Source organism: Camelina sativa, chromosome 13 (assembly GCF_000633955.1).
Source record: "Camelina sativa cultivar DH55 chromosome 13, Cs, whole genome shotgun sequence".
Lineage (NCBI taxonomy): Eukaryota > Viridiplantae > Streptophyta > Magnoliopsida > Brassicales > Brassicaceae > Camelina > Camelina sativa.
In genome coordinates this window covers 13,883,644-13,898,412 of record NC_025697.1, presented here as the reverse complement: position 1 = coordinate 13,898,412, position 14,769 = coordinate 13,883,644, and the positions used below count along the sequence as shown (strand labels likewise).

The 14,769-nt window shown below is 34.1% G+C and overlaps 3 protein-coding genes across 6 annotated transcripts; all 3 read left to right on the top strand.

The window, feature by feature from the left end:
• On the top strand, positions 1,850-4,449 carry LOC104736697 (myosin-7-like). 3 transcript variants are annotated; one of them, XM_010456729.2, is made up of 6 exons: positions 1,850-1,969; positions 2,152-2,301; positions 2,520-2,620; positions 3,322-3,783; positions 3,888-3,989; positions 4,078-4,449. In XM_010456729.2, exons 2-6 carry the CDS (start codon positions 2,187-2,189, stop codon positions 4,243-4,245), a joined length of 948 nt encoding a protein of 315 aa, XP_010455031.1. In that variant the 5' UTR covers positions 1,850-1,969; positions 2,152-2,186; the 3' UTR covers positions 4,246-4,449. The 3 variants fall into 3 exon arrangements, with proteins under 3 accessions (XP_010455031.1, XP_010455028.1, XP_010455032.1); XM_010456726.2 differs by having other exon boundaries at positions 2,152-2,354; positions 2,513-2,620; XM_010456730.2 differs by having other exon boundaries at positions 1,855-1,975; positions 2,513-2,620.
• LOC104736695 (shaggy-related protein kinase alpha) lies at positions 6,625-9,988 on the top strand. Of its 2 annotated transcripts, none has more exons than XM_010456722.2 (13): positions 6,625-6,816; positions 7,315-7,484; positions 7,572-7,664; positions 7,813-7,872; positions 7,971-8,243; positions 8,328-8,402; positions 8,502-8,558; positions 8,646-8,786; positions 8,877-8,927; positions 9,019-9,114; positions 9,216-9,299; positions 9,412-9,514; positions 9,627-9,988. In XM_010456722.2, exons 2-13 carry the CDS (start codon positions 7,362-7,364, stop codon positions 9,707-9,709), a joined length of 1,239 nt encoding a protein of 412 aa, XP_010455024.1. In that variant the 5' UTR covers positions 6,625-6,816; positions 7,315-7,361; the 3' UTR covers positions 9,710-9,988. The 2 variants fall into 2 exon arrangements, with proteins under 2 accessions (XP_010455024.1, XP_010455025.1); XM_010456723.2 differs by having other exon boundaries at positions 6,631-6,738.
• Positions 10,078-11,321, top strand: LOC104736696 (zinc finger CCCH domain-containing protein 3-like). Its single transcript, XM_010456725.2, has 5 exons — positions 10,078-10,259; positions 10,334-10,440; positions 10,574-10,637; positions 10,808-10,876; positions 10,983-11,321. Exons 1-5 carry the CDS (start codon positions 10,130-10,132, stop codon positions 11,090-11,092), a joined length of 480 nt encoding a protein of 159 aa, XP_010455027.1. The 5' UTR covers positions 10,078-10,129; the 3' UTR covers positions 11,093-11,321.

The window sequence follows — 14,769 nt, the reverse complement described above, 5'->3', positions numbered from 1 at the left end:
GAAATTATGCAATTTATAGCTTAGAAAAACCAAACATGCAAGCAAACACAAATCCACAAACTAAATTATTTATGTCTAGGTCCATTTAGAGCTAGATTGGCATGATTAGTGTTAGTCATAGACTTTGTGAACCTTGAGTAATGATTGTTGGTGCTTATTTTGCATAATTTGTTGAGAAATTTTGAATTTTGATGACAGGTTCATACGTTGAAAAAGTGACAAAAATTGTAAAATTTGGGGCTTTAATTTGCGTATCTTGTTATTGTGATGCCATAGACTTGTGTTTACTTCATCATTTGATTCCCATTCATTATTGGCAAGTTTACCAAATTTTCAAGTTGAGAATTTTGAATAATTTTGAGCATAAGAATAGTTGTGAAGTGTGGTTTGAGGTTGTGGTTTCTTACTTTTTAGTGTGAATGTTTGAAATGGCCGTTGGTTGAGTTAGCATCATTGTGCCTCATTTGTTTATTTTGTGGCAATTTGAGACTTGTGTTTTAAAAAAAATTCCATTGATCTTGAATCTTTAAAAGGTACATTAATGGTGGGAGGTTCTAAAACAAGCGGTAAGCGTCAAAGGTCTGCAAACACAAGTGAAGCTCCAAGTGCACCCATATCTCCTTGGACCGCAATTGATAAGAAAGCTCTTAATTAAGCCGATCTCTCATATTAAAATTCATCTAACCTGTTTTGCAGATAGAAGTGTACGCGAGAAGATGGGGATACTTGAAATATTTGATGAGTTCTTCACCAACATGGAGCTTAAGGAGATTGCCACCATAGACATATCCAACATAACTCGATCCAATTATTGACTTTTTGTGCACCATATAGTTTAAGTTCGCAAATTCAAAAGTCAACATTGCAAAAGAGGGTGTCATCCATTTTAAGATCAAGTTAATGACGTACTCAATCTTCACCTCTAAATTTAGTGAAGTGTATGGTTTTGCAAACAAGTCGTCCATGAGTTTCCTCCTGGATGTCTCGTGCGAATTTTTCTCAAGCTCCTAGTTCTAGTTCTTGGGTCGTGGACTCTGGCTCCAAACATCACATCACCTCTGACCTAGCCAACCTCTCTCTTCATTAACCATACACTGGTGGTAAAGAGGTTATTGTTGGTGATGGCACAACTCTTCCAATTCAAAACACGGGTTTCATAATACTTATACGTTTTATTTTATCAAGAATTAGATTTTTTTGTTTATAAAAATAAATTGTATGATAGTATCGAATATTGTTGTGCGATCAATTGGTTACGTCATACGTTAGATACTTTTTTAATAGGATACATGTCAAAATTATCACTTATTTATAGAGGAACGAAATCGTATTTTGGGAGGGGTGTACGGTGAAATGGCCCTTTTCCCCTCTCCTCTTTCCACGGGTTTCTTCGTCTCTCTATTTGTCTCTTATGTCGACATCGTCGACAGCCACCTCTCCCAATAATCCAACCAATCAACTATTTTAATATTCCAAATTATTGTTCTTTTGAACCACATTTCTGCGTACTACCTTCTCCAATTGTAGTAGTCAAATTAACAAAAATCAAAACTAAAGTATAGTGGACATGCATATTTTATTCACCACTAAATTGACTCTTGGATTTTATATATAAACTGTAAACTCCCTTTTATTATTTTGTCTAATTATAATTAATATACTCCCTTTTTATTAATTTCCTGAGTATTTTCAAACCCCTTTCTTTTTCTGTCAATAAATTCTTAAACCCATAATTAGTGGAAAAATAAAGGGATAATCTAAGTTTTATTATTTTCTTTCTTATTCCAGATGTACACATCAAATAAGCCAAAATAATTCATTGACTGTGTGCGTATGAGCTTCCTTTACGTGTTTCATTTTTCTCTCTCTCCTTCTGTCACGCAAGAATAACATTAATAATATGTTCACTTTGGTTTCCTCATACACTTCGAGCAACAAAAACCCAGAAGTCTCAGCTTCATTTGACCTCGTAAAAGTCTCCGTCTCTGATACTTTTCTTTTACTTCTACATCCTAAATTGTCTCAACAATATACTATCTCAATTTATTTATTTTGTTTCATTAAAAGTTCTTAAATGGTCTAAGTTTGTTTTAATAATTTTAAACATGCATTTTACAAAGTTCTGAGATTTGATCTGAATACTTGAAACAGATTGAGAGTTTTATGAGGAATTGGACAAGACCCTGATGTCAGATTACGTCAAAACGACGGTGGATCCGCTTTTGAAAGATTTGGATGGGAAAAAAGAGAGCTTTCGGAGGAACGTTGTGTCTATGGCCGCTGAGCTGAAGCAAGTGAGAGGTCGTTTGGTTTCTCAAGAACACTTTTTTGTTAAAGAAAGCCTTTGTAGAAAAGTATGTCCCTTTTTTAAAAAAATCTGAATCTTCTTTTCACTGTTCAATGTGTTTGATTCTCTTATTGATTTGTTACTGCTTTGGTAGGGTCAAAACTCCAGTTTTCAATTTTGAATTTTTAGAAATGATTTGGCTTTTTGTGATTTTGTTTTGTCTAGGAAGCAGAGAAGAGAGCTAAGAACATGGAGATGGAGAGCTGTAAATTGCAGAAGAGATTGGAAGATAGAAACTGTGAGCTTGAAGCTTCAACTTCTGCTGCTGAAAAGGTTTGTTTATTGTTTCTCAAAACCCTTTTTTGCTATATATAATAGTACATAACTTAAGACTCCAAATTTGATATTGTATCTGAAAAGTTTAGTCTCTGAGAAGTGGTACTTAATCTCAACTTTTTAAAGTAATCATTATACTTTGGTTACTATTGGATTGATCAATGGCCCCCTTTAGATCTTAGGTAAAGTAGATGAAGCTGAGTGTGGAAAAGGTTGACTGAGTTCAGTCTCAAATTTATTATAATAAATGTTGCAATGAAGCATGACCTTTTCAAAAAGAGTTCCTTAATGATTTTGGAATCTTAACTTGGTCAAATTGGGTTTAGTTCTCATTTCTAATGTTTCAAAATGTAAGAACCTGAGATGTGGAAATGGGTGATATTGTTGTTTTAAAGCTGTTAAGTTACAGTTACTGATCAAAACGGTTCAATCTATCCAACTCCAGAAGCATTACTTTCTTGAGCACTCAATGTATATACTTAGGAGTTTCACTCTGTAATGGATTCATTTGCATAGCTGCTTAATTTTGGTTTTCTGAATGTTTTTTTTTTATTCTTAACCTGAGGAAAGGTTTGAACATAAAATGGCTTAAGACAATCAGCTAACATAAATTGGGAATCACTGAGGTATTAGGGAATGTATTATTCATATTAAGAATGCTTCTCTTATGCATTTTTAATCTTATTTGGGGAAAACAGTTTCTCGAAGAAGTAGTCGATCTGAGATCACAGCTAGCTTTAACAAAGGAAATAGCAGAAACAAGCGCTGCTGCTGCTCAATCCGCAGAGCTTCAATGCTCAGTGCTAAAAGAACAACTTGACGACAAAACACGTTCTCTAAGAGAACACGAAGACCGTGTAACTGAGCTCGGTCACCAGCTTGATAACCTTCAGAGAGATTTGAGGACAAGAGAGTTTTCTCAAAAACACCTGAGAGAGGAAGTAATGAGAATCGAGCATGAGATAACTGAAGCTGTTGCAAAGTCTGGGAGAGGCACAGAATGTGAGCTCAGGAAACTTCTGGAAGAGGTTTCTCCCAAAAACTTTGAGAGAATGAACAGGTTACTGGCGGTAAAAGACGAAGAGATTGCTAAACTTAAAGAGGACGTAAAGTTAATGTCAGCTCATTGGAAACTCAAGACTAAGGAACTTGAATCCCAGGTTCAGCATCTATAACTATCCTTAATTATTCTTGTGTGCTATCGGGGTTTTCGCTTATTGTCTAAAAGTTTTCAATCTTTGACTGATAAAATGACCATTTTCAGCTGGAGAGACAAAGAAGAGCAGATCAAGAGTTGAAGAAGAAGGTACTAAAACTGGAGTTTTGTCTGCAAGAAGCTCGTAGCCAGACAAGAAAGCTACAGAGGGTAAAAGTCCAAGATTGATTGTGCTTTGCTATTGTTATTATGAGAAAACACAAATGGTTCATTTGTATGATTGATGAATGAAACGCAGGCAGGGGAGAGGCGAGACAAGGCAATCAAAGAGCTAAGAGATCAGATTACAGGAAAACAGCTGAATGAATCGGTTTCAGGGGAGAAACCAAACTTCTGGGATACTTCAGGGTTCAAGATCGTCGTGTCAATGTCGATGTTGATATTAGTGATAGTCTCCAAAAGATGAGTTCTTTGTATCTTGAACTCTCTTTTTCTTTTTGTTGGTGTGTAAATGCAGTAGTTGCAGATAGTATAGTTAGTTAATGTTGCATGTTACTCTATGAGTTTAGCTAAGAGAACTCTTACTTACACTTTTTAAGTTATTAGTTTTTGTTTGTGTGTTGAATCTTATCTTCTAAGAAAAGCAATTGGGGATTTTGGGAGAATCTAATTATTTATTTTTTTGGTGGAAGCTGAAATATTTTCTTTTTGACAAATGATTCAACACACAAATCGTGCAAAGGGTCTTTCCCAGGGATCAAAATAAATCTTTACTACCTTATAGATTCCTTTAACCTTGTCTTCTCCGAATCCCACTTCCCAAGCCCCCGCCCGCACTGTAATATTCCAACTAAACTCACTGAGGAACATTGAAGAGGAACCAACTCTTCTGAAGTGGCCAAATAAGCCCGGGATTCCAAATTCTGATTTGTTTGACCGTGATCAATCGTGGTTTGATGGACCTCGAGAGGGCTTCTTCAATCTCACAGTAAGTCTCTTATGCATTTAAATTTACTCACCCATTAGGACTCCGTTGAACTAAACTCACTGGCCATCCTCCTTGCTCAGTTATCAAGTTTTGCTGTGATGTGGGATTCACTGTTTGGCTGGGTCCTCTGTGGCATACATTTATGGGAAGGAAGAATCTGCTCATGAGGTGTACCCCCAGAGGATTATCCTGGGACACGAGCTTTCCTCAGAGATCAAGGAAACTTTATCTGGGTGCCTTGACAGAGCAAAATAAAGCAAAGAGCCCATCCTAGTGAAATTAGTGATTTGTCCCCTTCCATCTTTGTAAAATATAGCAACTATAGCAAGTACTCCCTAGAACGAAACCTTAATATATATGTATGGAATCCTATTTGAAAAATATAATTATGCTCTTTACCAAGTTCCTCATGAGAATCTTGTGTCAAGCTTATGTTGGGAAGTTTATATGTAGTTCTTAGTGATTTGTTGTTGAGCAGGGAACCTTGTTGGAAACAATGTCGTTGACAGGTGCAGTTCCATCATTTAAGATTAAAGAATGGCTTGTGATAGTTCTTCTTTTCTTGGACGCATTGTCTGTATCACGTATCCCGCGGATTGCACCTTATATATCCAACAGAAACAAGTGTTAGTTATCAGTCAACATGAACATAGTAGTAAAAGGTGAAATCTAAGTAAACAAGGTTAATTATGAAGCCAGTGTTTTGAATGTATGAAAGATCTTGAAGTCAGGCTTGGCTTGCTTTTTTTACTAAGACAAAAATTTGTCTCATTATAATATGATAAGAGATGGGTCAGAGACGCTATGTTGTTTTTTTTTGTAAAGTCTTTTACAAAAATAAGATTATGAATCTTTGTTTTGAAGTCGTGGTTAATAAGTTTGAATTGAAATGTCAAATATTTTTGACTAGAACCTGTTTTAAGTCTAAGATTTTGATTATGGACGGTGTGTTTCATGCGTTTTTTCAATGCATGTGAGAGAAGAAAATCATGATTGACTATGTAATGTTTACTTTCTCTATTTTTTGTTTGTTCTTTGTTATATATAACTAACAAGGGCTTTTTTTTGTTTTGTTTTGTTTTTGGTTGTTAGTAAATTATAAGAAACAAACATGTTCCACATTAATAAATTCAGATCCTCTTGTGTGTTGTTTATAATTATAACTGGATTTCTCTCCATGGAATAAAATAAGAATTGTCCATATGCTTTTTCCTAACTCTTATTAAATGTAATGTAGTAGGGGATAAAATCCAATAATTGAATGAATTATTGAGCTAGGTAAACTAGTTATATAGATAGAGTAGATAGGGATGGTCTCTCTCTCACCTTATAAAAAAAAAAGTGGTCGTTGATTATTTATTTTTTCATTTCTTGCCTCTCCGACACGTTTGACCCAACGGCCCATTTTCAAGCTTGTGGTCTCCTTGGTATCAATTTATACTTTTATTGGTGTGTAATACACACATATTTAAAGTCAAAATTACCCTCTAACTATAGTACATTTGAGTGGGTTTTGCCTAAAAAAGAATTAACAGATAATGGGTTCTATGTGTATTTTCCATTTACTCTTATCTCTTTGTGTTGGGGAGAGAGAGAGAAAAAAAAAAAGAAGAAGAAAGGTTTGAACAGTCAAAAACTCAAAAAGAGCAAAGAAACAAAACCCAATGTAACTTTTTTGAAAATCTCATTTACTAAAACTCGAAGAAATCCCATTATTATTATTATTATTATTATTATTTTTTCATATTTGACCAATGTTGTTGTATTGTATATCACAAATAAAGACTTCAAATTTATATACTTTTCTTACAAAATAAAAATATTAAACGCTTCACGAGAAGGCCAGCTATATTAAACTCTTAGAGAATAAAAATTCATAATTCGGCTCACCGGAATAATAAACAAAAAGTTAGAGAGGGAGAGAGAGAGGGATTCATAATCATCAAACCCACACTCACAAATCCTTAAATCGTACGGATCTCTCTCTTTCATATCTTAATTTTTTCTTCTCTTCATCTTCATCGATCTGAGATTTTAGGTTTTTCATCTGTAAGTATTAAAAACAAAAAAAATTCTCTCTTTCCTTCAAAGTCTTGATTTTTATGCTCGTGTCTCTCATCTCCAATTCTGGGTTTTTTTTTTTTTTTTTTTTTTTTTAAAATTNGTTATTGAAACTACCAAAAAAATTTTAGGTGTTTTTTAGCTTCAGATCTGCTTGTATAGACTAGGATTCACAATGAACTTTAATTTTTGGTTTTGAGTGGGTCTGCTTCTAGTTCTAGATCTTCTTACTTCGATGATGCTTGGTTCCTTTAAATTTGCAATTTTTTTTTTCCCGTTAAATAAAAACAACTTTCCTTATTCGTAGTTTTAGTGTTCTAAAATTTGCTTATCTGAAGTTGGGTATCTGATTTTAATCACTAAGTAAGTTATCTTTGTTTCTAACCTTGAAAGAAGCTTTTGTTTTTTTTGTTTCTTTGTAGAAATTGAATTTGTAAATTTTGTTTTGTTTACTCAGTGGACTCATTTTTGTGGTTATTGTTGCAGGCTTGAAGAGTTGAGATAAAGAAAGAAACTATTTTTGTAGCCTGAAAATGGCGTCAGTGGGTATAGCTCCTATTCCCGGGGCAAGAGACTCTACTACTACTGCACATGCTGCTACTGGTGTTGAGAAATTGCCTGAGGAAATGAATGACATGAAAATTCGAGACGATAAAGTATGTTTTGATGATGCGTATTGTAGTTATATATTTCTGCTCATAGTTTTTTGTACAAATCTCAAATGAGTTTGTGATGATTGCTAGGAAATGGAAGCGACGGTTGTAGATGGAAATGGGACTGAGACTGGTCACATCATAGTCACTACCATTGGTGGAAGAAACGGCCAACCAAAACAGGTTTTTTTTTTGCTTCTGATCTCTTAAGTTAGTTAGTTGATTGGCTAGAGTTTCATGTTTATTAAATACCATTCTTGATCACTTGTGTTAGTTGATTCGTTTTAAGAGTTTTCTGTTCGATTTTAATTTTCTTCAAATGTGAATGCAGACGATCAGCTACATGGCGGAACGTGTTGTTGGACATGGATCTTTTGGTGTTGTGTTCCAAGTGAGTTTTGTTCGTTTATCTCTAGCTCTCCACATTTATGTAAGATAGGATTGATCATCTGACTTGGATTCCTTTTTTTTTTTCCTTATATGATTCAGGCGAAATGTCTTGAGACAGGAGAAACTGTTGCGATAAAGAAAGTTCTACAAGATAGGAGGTACAAGAACCGTGAGCTTCAAACCATGAGGCTACTTGACCATCCAAATGTTGTGTCTCTCAAACACTGCTTCTTCTCAACCACTGAAAAAGATGAGCTTTACCTCAATCTTGTTCTTGAATACGTTCCAGAAACTGTTCATCGGGTTATCAAACATTACAACAAACTGAATCAGAGAATGCCTCTCATATACGTCAAACTTTACACATATCAGGTATCAATTATTGCATTTTTATTAGGTTTAAGAGGTAGAGGCTTCTTTTTTCGATCACTTATCTGTTTTTTCTATGTTTGGCAGATTTTTAGGGCTTTATCTTACATTCACCGGTGCATTGGTGTGTGTCATCGCGACATAAAACCTCAAAACTTGTTGGTATGAAAAAGCTTAATAAACCAGAACTGACAGTATACCTCGATATTTACTTTTCCTCTATTTTTAATGCCACTTTTTATTTCATCTATAATGAAACAGGTAAATCCACAAACTCACCAAGTAAAACTATGCGACTTTGGAAGTGCAAAAGTATTGGTACGTTTCATATATCTTCTCTTGAGTACATTTTTATGTGGAGAGATTAAATTCTGTCTTGTTGATAAATTTAACTCATGAAATCAGGTAAAAGGAGAGCCAAACATCTCCTACATTTGCTCGAGGTATTACAGAGCTCCTGAACTTATTTTTGGAGCAACTGAGTATACGACAGCCATTGACGTCTGGTCTGCAGGATGTGTTCTTGCTGAACTCTTGCTTGGACAGGTAAATACACTAAAATCTCATTCAAACATTTCTGCTCTGTTTTGAACTGAAATTTTGTGATTAACAAACTCTATCCTTTGTTCATGGCAGCCCTTATTCCCGGGTGAGAGTGGTGTTGATCAACTTGTAGAGATAATCAAGGTATAATCAACTAAAATAACATGTTCTTGTTATCAGTAATTTTGATGGAAGATTTGATGTTTATGTATTTGTTTGTTTTGCATTGGGGTAGGTCTTGGGAACGCCTACCAGGGAAGAAATCAAGTGCATGAACCCTAACTACACGGAATTCAAATTCCCTCAGATTAAAGCTCATCCATGGCACAAGGTAAATTAGATATTATATACACCAGATCATAATGTTCAATGTCTCTTCTTCAGTAGCAGTTTAAGTCAATGTGACGATATCTTCTCATCATGTATTCACAGATTTTCCACAAACGCATGCCTCCGGAAGCTGTTGATTTGGTCTCAAGACTTCTTCAATACTCTCCTAATCTACGAAGTGCCGCTGTGAGTATTACAAATCAACGTCCTTCTGTAAAAATCATCTCGATGGTTCATTCATTTCCCAGGTTTCTTTTGTCTGACATGTTATATGCTTGAATTGTATATCTGGTCACAGCTTGACACATTGGTCCACCCATTCTTTGATGAGCTAAGAGATCCAAACGCACGTCTGCCTAATGGACGTTTCCTTCCACCGCTTTTCAACTTCAAGCCTCACGGTTAAACATCTTCCTTTCTTAATGCATTTAAAATCCAGCATTGTAGAGTTTAAAAACATCGAGAGATTCTTGATCATGGACTAAAGATTGTGCCTCCTGTTGTTGTGAACAGAGCTGAAAGGTGTACCCGTGGAGATGGTAGCTAAGTTAGTACCTGAGCATGCGAGGAAGCAGTGCCCTTGGCTTGGTTTGTGAAAAACCCTAAAATGTAGCATGAACGAACACAACACTTCTATAAATCGGCCTCTCTCCTCTCCCTCTCCCTCTCTATGTATCAATATGTCACGATCTGATATGTATCCCTTTGTTTGTTGTATGAGTAGAGAAAAATAAAAAGAGTTATTACAGTACTATGCTTGGTCGGTTGGTTTATAATGTAACAGCCCACCAGGGATTTTTTTCTATCTAGAGTTTCGTACTTGTATGCTTTTGTATCGTTCTTCTTTCATCTGCAACATCAAACCTAGTAGTCTATGTTCGTCGTATTGTTTCACTGTGGCAAATTCAAGTCTCTTCGTGAAAACCTCATGCGCCAATTGTAAAGGCACTTCTTCGCAGACTTGATAAAAGCCAAAACTTCGTTATTATTACGAGGCCGTCATCGCTGTAGAAGATATGCCGTCTGGGAAATATTACTGTGATTACTGCGAAAAGGAGTTTCAAGACACTCAAGTCGCTCGAAAACGCCATCTTCAGAGCAAACCTCATCTTCGAGCTAAAGCCCTTTGGTACAGCTCTTCCTCAGGTCTGTCTCTCTTCTTTCTTCTCTCTTCGTCTCTCTCTGCTTCGCTTCTCTTTCTTAACATCTTCGTTTCTTAGATCTTAATCCACAAGTCTCCAATTTTGCGACGAAGGGTCTCTGCAATCGCTTCATTACCTCGGGACGTCTTCAATCGAACTGTTTTTTTTTTTTTTTTGGTTGCTCTGTTCATCTTACCTCCTAGCAATCTCTTGGATGTGCAAAGTCTTGTTCTTCGTTGAATCGGAAGTTCTTACATTGCCTTGTTTGTGGGTTTTGTTTTAAGTCTTATGTTCCTGTCTTCATTGGGTCTTTTGCAGAATTTTTGCCCATTCGGAAACTCTTATAGATACTTACACCCTCAGAACAATACAGGAAGCACAGGTTAGGTCAAAACCTTTAAATACCAGCTTTGCTTTAGACATGTGGTTTCGTCTCTTTTCTTGGCTTCTTCTTAAAGCGCTAAAGAAGTCTTCTACTACGCCCATCCTAGATTCTGTCTTGTGTTTGTTTCGCTTAAAACATCATCTTTCTTTTTTGAATTCAAAATGCAGGATTCACCAATAATACACAGCCTCATCCTGACATGATTAACCAACACATTCAAGAGAGTACTTTAAACCGTATGCGTTCTTGTTTTGTTTTTTTGCCATTCAACTTCTCTTAGTCGTTTAGCATAATTACTACTTATAGAAATCTGATGTTGGAGGCTTTGATTGTGCAAAACAGGTGATTTTGTTAGCGGGAGAGTAAGAACAGGTTGGTTTGATCTTCCGCCATCTCTGAAACCGCCTCCTGAGCAAGGCTATCCTCAGCTTCCCTCTATAGACTGGGGATAGTGGCAGGGATTCAACATTGATGATTCTACATAAAAGAAAAACTAATTTTCTGCCCGTTTAAGGCTCGGCCATTGGCCATAGCTTTCTCTTTTCGAACTCGGGGGTTGAAAGGATATCAACCAACGGTAGTGTTGTTACTTATGCTTTTTAGGCACGGTTTGGACATTGTAATTAAACACATTCATTGCTTGAGTGTCTCTGCCTTATAAACAGAGAACCACACTTTCTATGTCTGAAAATACTCTCACAAGACTTCATTCCCTGAACCAAACTTTCAAAATATCTGACAAAGTCGGAGCAATTACCTCCTAAAGCTTAAGATTATTTAGAGTAAGCTTAAAATTATATCTTGCAGTTCGATGACCCTTGTATAATTTTTCACACCAATGCATACTTGATCACAGTTTTAACAAGTTTCAGTCAAGGTAACATTTTATTTAAGTATGAAGCTTCAATGTTTCAAGTTTCATAAGGCACCTTGTGTTTGGTTGATTTAAAAAAATGCAAGTGTTGGAAGCATTATATAATGAGTGAAATCAAGGGTTTTAGTAGTTTAGGCACAATGATTTTGCAATTGAGTGATATTAATCTGTAGCCTTCAATAACAGATTAATTAAATTTGTACCCTTGATAATTTAAAAATTAAGTATGTAGGAAAGAGAAGAAAAACACAAACCAATAATCTCCTTCTCCTTTCAATTATTTACAGAAATATCATTGACCAATTTTTTTTTTTCAACAATAGAGACACTCTATCAAGATCAACAATACTGTTCATCGAATGATATAGTACATTATTTTCTTATTCTAGTGTATAATCATTTTTTTGTTTAGCATGCTAAATAATATTGTATCGGAAAACTTTAATCTTATATGTTAAATGCATGTTCTTAATCTAAAAATGTGACTTATGGTTTTTATTATTCATGTATATAGTAGTTCAACGAAACGGATTCGTCTTTTTGTTACATGATTAACGTGATAACAATTATAATAATATGTTATATAGAATGATAATGTGCTAACATATTATATATCCAGATAATATTGTATAAATTACATGATAATATAAATAAATATGCTAATATCTATCGTATTAAATCATGTATTATAGGATTTGCATAAGCTAACCTACATATTAATCTGTTTATTTACACTAATAATTTAATGATTAGGTAACTTATATATTTATATATTTAGTTAGAATGATAATTTAGTTATCACTGCTGAGATATAACTTATACGTTAACACTTTAGATAGATTGCTAAGTAAATTGGTACCCACAGAACTGAATCAACCTGAAAAGAACGTGATAATGGTTTTTGCCATCAACGATTCCCATTCCCCCCATTTCAACCAATTAACCTCTTCACGAGATCATGACTTATTTGATGATGAATAGATGAGAAAAACACATAAAAAAAGAAAGAATAAAATGTGTATGGGGGTGTAGTTGTCTTATATTCAGGTACATATATGTCAAATAGTACATAGGAGAGAGGACTAATTATTACATTATCTAGGGGTACATATTGATACTACTCTTTGCAATTCAACATTATACTTTTTTAACTTTTGAGACTCCACACCATCTTCTCCCTTTTCCACTTAATAATTCAACATACACTCAACTAAACATATTTTCTCCCACCACTTTTATCTTTTACCCTTATATTTCTTTTTATGTTTTTGATTTCATGATTACATATTTCTAAAACCTTATAAATATCTTCTAAAACTTTATAAATACTTAGATGAGTATGTGAATAGTAGTCACTATCCTAAAATAACTAAAAGTATAATATTTATAATACTTTTTTTTAATTCTTAATTATATATTTTTGTAAGTAATAAAGACGAAAATAGAGATACTTATTACAAAAAGAAAATAAATTACCAGAAAACTTGAAATTGATAATTTGATATACTTTAGAGTAGCAAAGAACATTGATTTTGAAATTGATATATATGGGTAGTGAAAGGAGTAATTAATAGAATTTTGGGTGTTTAAAGGATTATGTGGCAATGATTAATCTTCTTCTCGTTTTTCAACATGTCATTTCAAGTTTCAGCACCCAAATTCAACATTCTCACTATACATATTTTAGCCATTGAATAAAAACTTCAACATGCTCGTTGTAAATTGTATAATCTGTATTTTCTAAAAAAATATGCACTCTTTCTAATTTGGTTATGTAAGATTTTTTTTGGTCTTCAAAGATTATATGAAATTAAAACAAGTGATTTAACATTCTAAGACACTCGTCATAAATTTGCTATGTTGTGATTTGCATTCCTCTCTATTTTAGCTACTGTTTCCAATTATTTTCCTATTTCTTTGTAAATATTTGTTTTTTGTTCATAAAAAAGTTCATAAAAAAGAAATGCACAAGTGTACAACTACTATAATTTTAGTTCTTTTTCACTAATTTTTTTTCTTTGTAATAGGTGTAGCATTAAAATGAAAGCACAAGCTTCCATCACAAAAATTGAGTTTTTAGAATATTAAAGATGATCCAACTTGAAAGATTGAAAAACTAATTTTCAAGAAAAAACTCCAACATCTCCTCCACCACCGTTTCCACCATCTCCGTCGCCAACATCTCCATCGCCACCATCTCCGTTGCCATCATCCCCTCCACCTCCATTGTCGCCATCTCCTTCAATTTGAGCTGGAACGCTTGCATCATCCGGTAGCTCTAGCCAGCTCTTAGATCCCAGGGAATTTTGTCTTATGAAAGCGTACGTTTCAGTGGAGGGGACTCCTTCGGGGTATATGATGAAGATTTGATGGCCTTTTAATAATGACTTGGAGATAAGAAACATATTCCCAGTCTCCGGCTATGAGAACAAAGAGCTTAGGACTTCTACTCCGCTGAGCTAACCAGAACAACTTAGACTGAATATAATGATATGAAGCTTGAGGGACATTCGCTGAAACAAACAAGAAAAACAAAACAAGATTGTATGTTTTTGCAATTCAACATTATACTTTTTACTTTTGAGACTCCACATCATCTTCTCCCTTTTCCACTTAATAATTCAACATACACTCAATTAAACATATTTTCTCCCACCATTTTTATCTTTTACTCTTATTTCTTTTTATATTTTTGATTTCATGATTACATATTTCTAAAACCTTATAAATATCTTATAAAACTTTAGAAATACTTGGATCGACTATGTGAATAGTAGTCACTATCCTGAAATAACTAAGAGTATAATATTTATAATACTTTTTTTTATTCTTAATTATATCTTTTTGTAAGTAATAAAGACAAAAATAGAGATACTTATTACAAAAACAAAATAAATTACCAGAAAACTTGAAATTGATAATTTGATATACTTTAGAGAGTCGCAAAGGACATTGATTTTTAAATTGATATATATGGGTAGTGAAAAGAGTAATTAGTAGAATTTTGGGTGTTTAAAGGATTATGTGGCAATGATTCATCTTCTTCTCGTTTTTCAACATGCCATTTCAAGTTTCATCACCCTAATTCAACATTCTCACTATACATATTTTAACCATTGAATAAAAACTTCAACATGTTCATTGTAATTAAATATGATCCAACTTGAAAGATTGATAAACTAATTTTCAGGAAAAAACTCCATATTGTTGGGAGAAAAGCTAAGAGAAATCTAATGAATAATGAATACATAAGGA

Coding starts and splice junctions, on each gene's coding strand:
- LOC104736695 (XM_010456722.2), top strand. CDS start 7,362: ATGGCGTCAGTGGGTATAGCTCCTATTCCCGGGGCAAGAGACTCTACT. Junction 7,665..7,812: donor GAAACGGCCAACCAAAACAG/GTTTTTTTTTTG, acceptor ATGTGAATGCAG/ACGATCAGCTACATGGCGGA. Junction 8,928..9,018: donor AACTTGTAGAGATAATCAAG/GTATAATCAACT, acceptor GCATTGGGGTAG/GTCTTGGGAACGCCTACCAG.
- LOC104736697 (XM_010456726.2), top strand. CDS start 2,187: ATGTCAGATTACGTCAAAACGACGGTGGATCCGCTTTTGAAAGATTTG. Junction 2,621..3,321: donor CAACTTCTGCTGCTGAAAAG/GTTTGTTTATTG, acceptor TGGGGAAAACAG/TTTCTCGAAGAAGTAGTCGA. Junction 3,784..3,887: donor CTAAGGAACTTGAATCCCAG/GTTCAGCATCTA, acceptor GACCATTTTCAG/CTGGAGAGACAAAGAAGAGC.
- LOC104736696 (XM_010456725.2), top strand. CDS start 10,130: ATGCCGTCTGGGAAATATTACTGTGATTACTGCGAAAAGGAGTTTCAA. Junction 10,260..10,333: donor TTGGTACAGCTCTTCCTCAG/GTCTGTCTCTCT, acceptor TTCGTTTCTTAG/ATCTTAATCCACAAGTCTCC. Junction 10,441..10,573: donor TTTTTTTTTTTGGTTGCTCT/GTTCATCTTACC, acceptor GGTCTTTTGCAG/AATTTTTGCCCATTCGGAAA.